Raw genomic sequence first — 12,839 nt, forward strand, 5'->3', positions numbered from 1 at the left:
AGTGGATAAAGATGGTCCTCTGAAGTCATATCTTAATAGTGCATACATGTATATTTTATTGTAAATGTAGTATTGCTTAGAAATGGCTATCCAGTGTCACATTTTCTATACATCTCGTTTTGTTTTGCTTAGAATAAACACCAAAGTAGAAAGTTTTGCTAATGTGTTTTTTTTAATTCTTGTAAGTGGTAAATTTTGGGTTTAACTCAAATTGGCAAGTGTCAGCTTGACAGGGGTAGAACTGCAATTAAAATAAGAAGCTTGTACAGTGAAGTACCTATTCCCTAAAGGTACAAATTTGCTTTGGATTTTAGGACTAATCCTCCTAAAGCTAAGGAAGGCAAACACTTCTGACCATATATGGTCATAGTTGACAGAGCATAGTAAGGGCTGTACTTGGCAATTTAACTGCCTTTGATTTTGAAAGGAAAATTCACATCTCCTGTAAGAAGTTCATACATATTTCAAATACGATTTAACACACATTAAGCATGAAAACAAACATGGCTTCCAATCCAAACTATTCACTATGCACCTTAGACAGAGGCTGATAAGCAAAAAACTGCATGTCCATTTCTTCTCTAGGATCTGCTGAAGCTGGGACGTTTATAGGAGGTTGAGGGTCTCAACATCAAGTATATGTTCTGCTTCTGAAAAATACTTCCCAAAGCCAAACACACTTATTTTGGAACCCCATCAGAGCTGATACTGGTGTGTGCTGGGGCTCTATGCTCATGCACACCTCTTTCCCCTTAGGTCACCGAGTAATGCTAGCAGGGTGGGCAGGTGTCCTCCTCCCTGGGCCTTTCACCATCAGGGGACAGAACAAAGCTCTATGCTCTACATCTGCATTAAAATACCTGCAATATTGGGTAGGTCTCCATACCTCCTATTTAAGCTCCTCTTAAAGGACTCTATTCTGTTTTCTTGCATGTCTATTTTTAGGTATTTCTCATCCATATTCATCAAATATTAGGGGTGGCTAATTACATTGTAAGCTGGAGTTGGTCCTGTATGTCTGCATGTGTTGCATATACATATGAGTTGCATATACATATAGGGAAACATGCTCGTACTTTCTTTTATATTGTGAAATGGCAAAGATATTCTAATAAATAAACCTGAGAAATTCTTGAAAATGGACATTTTCCTTTGAAAATACAGAATTTTTTCCCTGGCTCGGAAACGTGTGGCTTTAAACCAAAAGGATTTATTCTAATTAGCTGAAAAGATTTCAGAAGCAGGGCTAAGATTTGAATAGGTCTTTCAATGTTTACATATCACTTGATAACACTGTGAAAAATAACATTTTTCCAACAGATGTGGGTTTTTTTTGAATCTATCCTGTATTGTATTTGGCTACACTAGTGACAAAGACTTTATTTTCTGCTGGCACTACTATGCGTCTCGGACAGCTGTGGGAGAGAGAGCTGCTTTTTGTTCTATCTTGTGCAGCATCAACAGAATTGATAGCTAAGTGCTGATTACAACAAATTTATTGTTGGGTGATACGAAGGCAGAACTGGATCTTTAGATCTTAAAGGACTCTTAAAAATATGGGTGAAATCATAGTATGGTGGAAGTCAGTCATAACTTCAGTGGGACCAAGATTTCATTTAGCATCTTCCTAAATGTAAACCGATTTTCTCATCTGAGAAATAATACATTTGGAACTCCACCAGTATGGGGTTTTTAGTTTCGGTTGTCAGAGCATGCACACATGCTTGTCCATGGCCCCATAATGAACTTAGTTTTGTTTTATATTTGTCTCCTTTACCAGTGACACACAATACCCAGGGATTATGTTGCTAGGGACTCCCAGCACTGTCTGCCTGCCTCAGCTTCTCTCAAAAGCAGCAAATTGCACTGATCGCTTTTTCTTCTCAGTACGTTTTAATTAATGAAGAATTGAATTATATGTGACTTTATGACCATATGATGTAATGATTTCATAGCAATACCATTCTGGAGTTTATTCTTCAGTAGTGCTAAAGGTGAAAGCACTGCCAGGCTTCTGAGAAAACCTTAAAAGTAAGCAAATGTCTTCTCCATTCTGTTGGGTTTAAAATTGCTAAAGTGCAGTTGACTATAAAATAGAAGATCTTTTGAACAACTGAGCAGATCAACTGCTGCAGTAAGTCCTGTAATAAGCTTCTCTTTATATCCTGCATCTGAATTGATTAGAGGAAGAGAATAAATCTTTTTCCTTGAAAGTGGTTGGGGGGGGTTTAATAGTAGGTAGCCTGCCAATCATTTGTATATCATGAATTTTCAAAGTTCTCCGTATTTAGATTACTCACAATAATTATATAGTATTGTTCCTGTACCCTTAGTGGCTTTGGAAATCAATATATGCAAAGATATCTTGACTCTACGAAAGGTTACATCTAACTATTACTTCAGATGAAAAAATTAGTGATAAACATCATTCATAAATTTGTGCACATTTGAACATTATAGTTAAATATATACTACATGTTTTGCTGATTAGATATGTAGGACCTTTATTTTTAATGTTCCTGAACAGTATCATGTTTCTAATTTCATATTTCTAAAGATGAATGCAGTAACAGTTTGTAGCGTATTGGCTAAGGGGCTAATTGTTATGGTGCAAGCAGCAATATGGAAACCTTATAGTAGTTACACAATCTGAAATTTGCTTTTAGCAACTATTACCATATTTGAATATGAGAATCTTTTTTTTTTTTAATGTTTGTATCCATAAAACTGAAACTCACAACTCTCCAGAGAAAGCAAACTAGAAGAAGTTACAGACTTGATTTATTTCCTTAATTTTGTGATGGGAATAGTTATTTACAAGCAATATTTTTGTAGTATTTACTCATTTCTACAAATAAAGAAAATCCTAATCAGGTGCTTTAAGTCTTTTCTAATAACATATTTGGCACATGATATTTTGGTTCTATTTATATGCTATTCATAGGTACAGTCACTAGTGACTCAGAAGAATTGATAATTTCAGTTATATTCATTTCTTTTCTTGTTTTCATTCATAGGATGCTCTGGCCCTCTAGGAATAGAAGGAGGTATTGTGTCAAACCAACAAATTACTGCATCATCCACTCATCGAGCGCTTTTTGGACTCCAGAAATGGTATCCATACTATGCGCGACTTAATAAGAAGGGTCTTGTAAATGCTTGGACTGCTGCAGAAAATGACAGATGGCCATGGATTCAGGTAACAGATGGAGCTGCGGAGAGAAAAAAAATCTCCTTGATTCAATTGTCGTTTAAGAAACTGATGAAGACAAGTGGTAAACTAATAGCTAGATTCTTATTCTCTGTCATAAGTGTAGCCTAGACTAAAGTGGACTATTGAGTTGCAAAACAGTAAAAATTTCAAGGTTATAAATAAACAAATCTTTTTGTTTGAAAAGTGTATGCCTATGTTCTGTTGTGACTCTAAGAATCTCTAGCCACAGAAGCAGATTTAGAGTCTTTTCAAGGAAGCTCTTTTCACAGGTGCTACGTTTGCTCAGTAGGTCCTTAGTAGTGTTTAGCAGCAATATCTCTTGTGGGACATGCTTTGATACACTCCTACAACCTTCTTTGGGGTATAACTCTAGTCTACTGTAATATGTTTTTTGCCATACCGTGGCCTGTGGAAATAGTTTATCCTCTCTGCCTAGCTGCTCAGCACGCACATATGCTTTAAGCAGTGTGTGGATCACTCTAGAAGTAACAGTAATTGTTTTATTTAAGGTTGAAATAGTTGTTAGTTCAACCATGTCTGTGGGGCTGAAAATAATTTTTTTTTTCATTCCTGCTCAAAGGATGTTACCTCTAGATTCAAATGTCACTGTACCCTTTGTGGACTAGATTTCTCCAGGTGTAGCAAATGTCTTCAGAAAAAGTCTTGAAGCAATGGAATATGAAGTCCTGTGGCTGTATTTTAATGAAGAGCTAGTAATTTCTGTAGCTCTTTACTCTGTGCTGTTTTCTTTTTATGAGGTGTGGGTTGGTCTAAGCTTTAGCATGTTCAGTTGTTTACTCATGGCAAAAACTTGCATACTAATCAGTATGTTCAGTATGTGAAAAGGGTGTTTCCCTCCAAGTGCATCCAGCACAGGAATGGCAAAAGCCAGTACAGTGAGGGCTGCTGCTCCTTCGGGATGAGTGGGAGGCCGTGGCATGGCTCAGTCTCCTTCCCTCACAGGCCCTGCCTCTGACCGTAGTAGCAGCCAGCTTCCCTTGAGCTGCGCGAACCACGCTCTGTGGATGGCTACAGGTGTCATAAAAGGGCTACAGATGCAGAAAGGAAAGGTGGGAGTTAATGAGGAGTCCTGTCACGATCTTCTGCCTTGGCCAAGCTCTGAGAATCCTTCAGCTGCTCAAGCTACTTGGGAGGAGGCTGCAGAGGCCAGATGAAGTGTCTTCACCCCCAAAAGGAAGTGTGCAAACGCTTCTGTACAAAACAGCAACTCTGCATGTCCCACTACTACTGCAGCCCCGGCTCATGTGTCTTGATAACTCTCCCGTCTCCTTCACTCACTTAGACAAAAGTGGCTCCTAGTCTACCGGCGTTGCGAGTATGTTGAACTGCAAGGTCTTTGTGTCCCTCAGTTGCATCAGACACACTCTTCTTGATGTTATCCTTGTATAAATAGCGTAATTTCTATTCACGTTTCAGTCTTCATAGTGGCTACCAATTGTGATTTTTCTGAACAGTTCCCAAATGCTATGGGAAAATGCGTACAGGATTTCCTGTTCATTTTTCTTGTTTAGAAAGCAGGTGCAAAGCACTGTTTGATAAAGTTTTCTAAAGCTAATGTGGTGAGAATACTGGCTTTTGTCAGTTTTGAAAAATGTAGCCTATGTTACTGTTTGTTATTCACTGCAGAGTGAACGCATAAAGGCCCTTCAATGTATCTTAAGTCAGTTTTCTTCCGTGAAGACTAGAGGGGTTAGGAAGTTTATAAAATTTATACATTGAAAAAGAGCTGGAATGAATAATGCTAGGGGGCTTGAGCAGAATTATTTTCTCAGGAATAGAAAGCTAATGTGACTTTAAAGGATAATGAAAAGCATTACGGTAGCTTTTTGGGCTGCTTTAGAGCGTGAGTTTTATTAAATAATTTGGAGAAAAAAATTCAGAAGTGCTTAGCATTGGCCCCCTAGGCATATCTTCACTAGAAGATGAATTGGAAGGGGTCTATTAATGGTTAGTTGCTTCCCTGCAAAGACACTTACCCATCATCAAAGTAGCTGTCAGATGGCTGTGGCTATTTCTACCCAGACCAGAGTTATGTTTGCCTTGGACTTTGCTACCAGGAAAGACATTCCCTTGATCCTCTCTGGCAAAAAGGTTGGACCAATGGAGAAAATGTTTCTAAACACCTCAGCTGAAGGGATCAGGTTGAAAAATTTGTTCTTTTTGGAGTTAACCTAGGTAGTGCCAATCCTAATTTTGATAGCCATAAGATAAAAGGACTTTATAGAAGCTGATGAAGTGACATGGTTAATGTGTACAAAGCACCTAACATTCTCTTTCTTTTTCTTCTCATTCTTCTTCAAAAATAAGTTTTGGTCTATAGTTTACACAAAACTTGCTCAGTACTTTTTGGAGTTCAGAGAAAGGAAAACACTCTTTGTTACTTAAAAACAAAAGTTTAAATCTCGAGAGGACTTATTTTTTTCCTCCCTTTTCTGAAGACTTTTTGCCTTCATACAGTTGGGGACAGAAAATCTAAATTTGGCAGGGAGGTGATGCTTGTGAAGAAGTGCTTTTGAGCATTCTGCAGAAACCCTATTATGATTTGCAAGGATACAGACCTTTCTGCACTCCATAGTAGTTCTCTACATCAGAGCACTGTCTTGTTCTTTAAGCACAGAATACACAGTAAGAGACAGATACTTCCTGACCCTTATATGAGTAAATAGTTTCTGTTGAGAGAAGAAGAGTGGCAGAGATTCCATGTCTTGTTTTTGTACAACTTCTTTAAAGGCCAGGGAGATAGTTCTTAAGCATTTGCGGAAGGTTACAAAAAGTGAGCATACTCTGATTCTGTATTAGATTTCTGGCTAGCTTCCTCCTGGTCTCGTGGAAGAAATGCTCTTTCTAACAGCTTGCTCTTAGTTTTACTAAGTTTTCCTTAGTTTTACTAAGTTTTACTTTATCATATTACCACCTTTTCCCCAGATACAGATGCTTACCCTGCAGTTGGCATTTTTGTGGGAATCTGGACTGTTGACAAAGGCAGAGGGGAATCTGAGGGCCACACAGGCAGGTGACTTTGGTCACTTCTAATGTCGAGGGTCTGTATAATGGGACCTCTTCTATGTTGGTCTGATTGATGAAGCAACTGGACCAGAAGATAACTTCTGAAAAAAGTTTAAATGTTTGACAGAGATTAAGTGGAAAGTTATGAAAGCAGAAGCTCCTTTTTTATGAAATGTGAATTAACATCTAAGTGCAGTGAACCCAAAACAGTAGCCTGTTACTCTATTGCAGCTCCTAATGCTGGATACATTCTGAAGGAAGCTGTTCTATAATGGGCAAAGTCCCCAGAGTATAATTATTACATGCCTGTAGCTATTTTTGCCTTGTTCCATCATTATCAATTTTCTTTGTCATTTAATTTCTTTATTTATATGCAGCTGAGCAAATGAAAGGTTTGAGTGCTTTGCTTGTAACTCACTTGCAATGAGTGCAAGTTTTTTTCTCTAATCTTTCAGGTGTCTGACACACATGAACTAATTAGTATGCAATTTCATTTTCCTGCATTCTCTCAATGAACTGAAAATTGAAATTGCCATTTTAAATTTACACTCTCAGCATGTAATTAGTAATGGCACTACAATGTTTGTAATTGGCTTGTGATTTAAAGGGTCATTGACCATGTTTTTGAAAGCAAATTAAACTCAGACTAAGTCATATCTCTCTTTTAAAGTTCTGCTGACCTGTCTTTCTCCTCATAGGTTTACACTGTGATAAAATAACATCTGTGTATACTGTTTACTACTTTACTAGTGACATTAGCTGATAATATTTCTAAATACAATGAGGAAAAACCCTATGCTTTGTACTTTTTGAATTGCTCATGAAACATGACTAAAATGGTTGCTGTGCTTATTCCAGTGATATTCTTTTCTGTCAAAGCTCTCTTCTTCAGAGATCACTAATTTCCCTAAACCTCTGTCCTTTTGCCTGAATGATTTTAAAATACATGGGGTTTTTTTGGTTTTTTGGTTTTATTGTTTTTTTTATTTTTTTTTACTATGATTCCATTTCATGTCTGCTCCTACCTTGTCCCAGAGCGCACAGTTTTCATAGTTCATATTTTCTCAAAGAAGTGTGGATCAGAATGGAGATGGCCGTGGGCAGATTTGTTGTTTGCATTCTTTGTCTACCACATCCTAAATCTTTCTAGATGCTTCAGGGAAATGGATCCAATCCTAAATTATGATTCCGACTTTCTCTTGTACCTATTTTCGATCATTTCCCTTTCCCTTTCCTATCACATTTTCTGGGTCATTCTCCTTTCCACTTACCACTGCTCCTCTCTGCAGTGCTCTCACTTCCTGTGACAGGATGATAATATTTTAAGAATAACTGTTAATCTCTAAGAAAAACCAGCTAACAGGTGCTTCTAAATCTGACTCCTCTCTACTGATTTTTAATCTAGAGATCCATGCATATGCTTTACATTTCTTATTCTCTCCCAGTTTCTCTATCCAAACATTATATTTCTTAGTTCTTTTTTCCTCTCTTTGTGGCTAATTTCCTTTTCTCTTCCATAAACTATTACCCTTTTTTATACCATGGCAGTTATTATTATTCCTGTAATGTACAAAGACCTCGGCTGCAATGGAGATGCTAAAAATGCCTGAACTGGAATGTCATAAAGAGTAATGTAAAACAAGACTGAATAATTTGGCAGAACTAAGGCTACTTGACAGCACTGAGGTGATAAGTCACATGGTTAAGATGCATTAGTAACTTTGGCAGAAGGGTGCATCTTGAGGAACTATGGGAGGAAGGGGGATGAATTTTGTTCCAGAAGATGTGAGTCTATTTCTTTAGACTTTTGGAGTAGAGGTGGCCTTTTTGTTCTATCTCTAAATAATACCAAGACAGTAGACTCTTGATCCATAGAACAACCTTCCTGTGTCTTAATTTGCCCAAGAACAGTAAGATGTACACCACCAATGTCTGGGAGCCTGGAGTGGAGAAGTAGCTCGCAACAGAGCTTCAGTGGCTCCTGCCACTGCACCGCAGGACAAGCTGGGCTCGGTTGGATGGTAAATGTGCCAGGGAGGCCTGAGAATGTCAGCCCCAGAAACCTGTTCTGTTTTCCTTTTTCTTGCAACCATGAGCTCAGTTTACCTAAGTATCCCTTCACCCGCATGATCCAGTCATGTGTCATAGGACTCTGTAAAAGTTATCCCTGAATTCTCTGCAAACCCCGAATGCTCAGTTAACCTCAGGCTGACCACTCCTAAGTGTCAGCAAGTCAGACTAATAGCTTGTCTAAATTCAAAGCAGGATTGCAAATTATGTCTGTATGAGAAGAAGGTGGGTAAAAGCATACAAGAAGTAGAGGTTAAAGGTGTATTTAAGGCTAGACAGCGAAAATCAGGGTATGCCCTAAAGGCTGATAGGAAACAGATATTTGAAAGCATCATACAGCAAAGATTAGCCCAGATGATGTTTTGAGTCAGGAGGGGACTGGATAAGGTTTGATTAAGGAGGACATAGGGTAAATTTGATGTCCTGGTTCTGGATTTGGCCATTTGATTAGGCAAGGAGTGGAAAACATCATTGCCAGCTGGCTCCTGTGTAATTGCTGCTTTTGCACTGTGACTTAGCACGTGTGAGAACAAGAGATCCCTTAATTTCTGCTCATCTTAGGAATGTGATTGTGAAGTGTATTCCTGTGAGGAATATGTCTGATAAAGGCAGTAATTTTAATGGTGTACAAGAAACTACCAGCTTTTTTTAAGTGCTTAGGGGTCTTTTGGGTATGAAAATTGTTTTCACAAGGTCAGTATTAACCTATAATCACTATGAGCAGATTTGGGAATACCTGAAATCTAGAGAATATTAAGAAAATGAACTATTTAATGTCTCATACTGCTGTCTGAGAACAAGCACTAAACATTTGAATTTTTGCTGGAGACTGCTGTGCATAAATGTGAGTTATTAAATAGAAAAATAAGAAAAATACTGAGTTATCCATCATTAAAATAGCAGGAACTTTGTCTCCAGAGACATCAGCATGGTAACCAATTTACTATTAAATAAAATACTTATACTATTAAATAAAATACCCAAATATTTTGTTTTATTATTGTGAGAAGGAGGAGGATTCGTTAACAGAACAACTGGACAGCTCAGTTTGGCAGAATCAAAAAATGGGAAATAAATTCAGTTCAGGTTGAATAATTTGAGTGCTTTTTTTCTCCAGTTTTTATAAGAAGCAAAAATATCCAGAATATTTAGTTTGAGGTTAGACTGAAATGTTTTTCTCTCTTCAAATAATTAATCCCTTTCTAGCCCTTATTTATTTTTATTTTTTTATTCTTATTTGGGCCAATTTTAAAAAGTAAAATGTGACTGCAAAATGAAAAAGCTAGAAGTTTTATTTAGAATATATTAAAATGAAAATTTCAGTTATTTTTTCCAGTTTTCCTCCCCAAATAACTTTTCTGAAAGTATTTACTAAAGTTTAGGTGAAAGTCCATATTTTGAGGTGTTACAGTTTAATGAATAGAGTGCCCAGCTTCTAATTAGAAATTTGAATATATGAGTATCCTACTCCAAAATAAATGCATTGAGTTTACTTACTTTTACCTTCTCAGTGCAAATCTTTTAAATATTATTTGTTTCTTTTTAATAACTATTGCACAATTTTAGATATTTTCTGCCATCCTCTTTCTAGACAGTCTTTCCATGGAGACCCTCAATTTAAAAAGGTGACCTGTCATGGAAAGAAATCTTTGCAGGCAGATGAAGGGTAAAACATTCCCAGGCCCCTGTGTAATTTATAACTTTAAGGCTCCTTGTCTGCTAAGTCCAGTTGGAGCCGCAAAAATGTTGTTCTTGTAAAGCTTGTTCCCACAGCAGAAATCATAGTGACTACTTAGGGACCTAGTCTGTAATGCATGAGACAGCCCTTGAAATGCATGGATATGTTCAGTGCCTCAAGGGGTGTACACAGAGCCAGCCTGCTGCGGTGAAGATGCCAAAGTCGATCCAGAGAAAACAGAGTATTGGAGTCTTCCTTAAGTGTTGTCCATACACAGCAGTCACCGAAAATACATATTGAGACAGTAGTATTGACGTGTTATTGTCTATGATGTTTACTTTAAGGCAGCTTAGAAATCAGCAGGGTAGAAGAATAATTATGCAGCACAGTGATTAGGGTACTTGTCTGAGATCATCTAAATTCTAGTTTCTACTTCAGAAGCTATGCCAGTGTTTTACTTAGTGATTACTGATAATGTTTTTATACTTTTTTTTCTTACTTTTTTATTCTCAATATTTTGGAATATTGTTTCTCTTATGTAGAATGTATTTTTTTATTTTTGTTATTTTATTCATTTTTTTATATCAGTGTCTCCCATACCACCTGCAGTTTCAGCCCCACTGCTGGCTCTCGGCCTCGCTTCTTTCGGTCTTCCAATGCCTAATACTAGCATAATTAATTGTATATCTGTGGATCTCACAAAACTACTCATCACTGCTGTGGCATACGAAAAATATACTTAAAATAAAGACTTTCTAAGTTCCATCATTCTGTCCCCATGCAGCAAAGAATTCAGGGTTTTTTTTTTTCCGAAAAAAGGTAAGTAGGAAAAAAAATTAGCAACTTCATCATCAAGACCTTCCAAAGGGCACGCATGCACCAGGTGATAATTATTTGCTAATAAAATGATAAAACCTAAAATTCACAGAGGTCTTGCAGAACATTCATTCAAACATCTGTTAGTAAGAGCTCTAAGCAAACTGCCATCTGTCAAATCATTCATTTTGTCAAAGTTCATTTCCTCATTCGTGAGTACTGTAGTATCAGCTTCCAAAAAATACCTGTCGTCATAGATTAAACATTTCATATTACTTAGTATAGCTGTCAAATATGGCAAGTGAACCTTATGAAATACAGTCTCATAGTCATGATGTAAGGTGACTTGAACCATATATGAAGACTTAACTGGTAAGCTAAGCATTAAAAAATCTGTTAAAGCTTTTCATTTTTTATCAATATTCCAAAATATGACTTAATATTATACCAGGATTTCCTTGGAGAATAAAGACAATTGGTAGTTAGTACGGGAAAGCCCTTGGCAGGGGAGAATAAGGTACAACTGAATTCTCTCAAAACTCTTCCATGTAGGACCTTTGAACTGCAGCAGTTAGAACAGATCTTCAAGTGGTCAATGTCTGTCAGAGAGTCACTGGCTTCAGTGAAGCCAATACCAATGTCAGTCAGCTGCAGATCTCCCTCACTGTCTATATATTTAGCCTTCAGGCTAAAAATGTAATTTATGTACCCAAAGTAGACGAGAAAACAAAAGGACTGTAATCATCCATACACTCCCTTGTGTCCTGTTCCTCAGTGTCTATTTGATATCGTCTTATATTTCCCAGTGTCGTTCTTCATACACACAAACACCCACACACAAACATTTTCAAACAACTTTTGATTGAGGTTGCACAAAACCAGTCAGTTCAACATTAGAATTCCTATGGCAACAGAAACTTCATTCTGTTATGAGTGCCGTATGTAACATATTCTGTCAGCTTTCTTTAGTCACTCTTTGAAATATGGCTGAATGCTTGCAGTACAAATATTTTTAATGTATTGTTTTCTACATCTACAATACCAACTCTTTTGACTGAATAGCTGTTCGCATTTACCATATTAAAAGTAATTAAAACAGCAAGCAGTGGCACGCTGAAATGAGCAAGTGTTTGTCTGTCTGGTTTCTCGCTCCAGTAATAAGTTTCTTGTAAAGACACCACTACGTGGTGGCTCACTGACTTTAATGGAACAATGAGTGTGTGGGCATAGCAGCCTTCCTCTGGGGAGGATAAGGGTCTAAATCAATAAAACAATGCTATGGTAGTGTTACAAGCATGCAAATTGCATTTTATGTCTTAAACACTCACTTTCAAAATCAATAAAGCAAACAATCCTCACTTATGGCAGGCTTCTGCTAGTTTCAAATTCTAGAAAAGAACTATTTCAAGTTATCTCATTACAGCTAAGGTGCAGGATATGAAATTAAAAAAAAAAAAAGTAAAATTACATACAGATATATTAAAAAATTTTGCATTGTACGGAGGTGTGTATACATACTTATATATGTATAGGTGGGCCCAGAACAGTGCATAGGTCCTGAATTTTTATGTATATAGATGAGTCACAGGGATGTGCAGCATGAGCACTTGCTTTACTACGGTGGAAATACCAGCAGAGCCTTGATACAGCTCTAGTTGTGGAGAAGCACACAGTCCCGAGGTTGCAACTCAGTATTTTTCTGATATTTTAGAGGTGATGGAGAGAAAGTAATGGTGGAAAGAAACTCTCCTGGTAACAACAAGCATGTGCTTGTTATCTCAAAGGTCTTCTAATTTCAGTGGAACCGCATGTACTCGGAAAATCAATCCTATGGCCTGAAAAATATGTGTGTGTTTTATGCTTGCAGTGTTATAATCTTGATATTCCATGAGTGGTTGAGATAAAGAGACATCCTTCAGATCTGAGGCCTTTACTGAGACGTTTCAGACTTTGAGGGTTTTTTTTGTCTTTTACTGAACCGAGTGACACTGTACCTTTTTATCAAATCTATTGTCTGTCAGCTTTTGTGGAAAA

General features: G+C 37.2%; 1 protein-coding gene across 2 annotated transcripts in view; it reads left to right on the plus strand.

Annotated features, from left to right (window-relative positions):
• Positions 1–12,839, plus strand: part of LOC104150522 (EGF-like repeat and discoidin I-like domain-containing protein 3) — a 251,960-nt gene that overhangs the window by 170,861 nt on the left and 68,260 nt on the right. For both annotated transcript variants that reach the window (XM_068925621.1, XM_068925620.1), the window contains one exon: positions 3,018–3,199. In XM_068925621.1, the coding sequence (XP_068781722.1) occupies positions 3,018–3,199 (182 nt within the window). The remainder of the gene's footprint in view (positions 1–3,017; positions 3,200–12,839) is intronic.

Source organism: Struthio camelus, chromosome W (genome assembly GCF_040807025.1).
Source record: "Struthio camelus isolate bStrCam1 chromosome W, bStrCam1.hap1, whole genome shotgun sequence".
Lineage (NCBI taxonomy): Eukaryota > Metazoa > Chordata > Aves > Struthioniformes > Struthionidae > Struthio > Struthio camelus.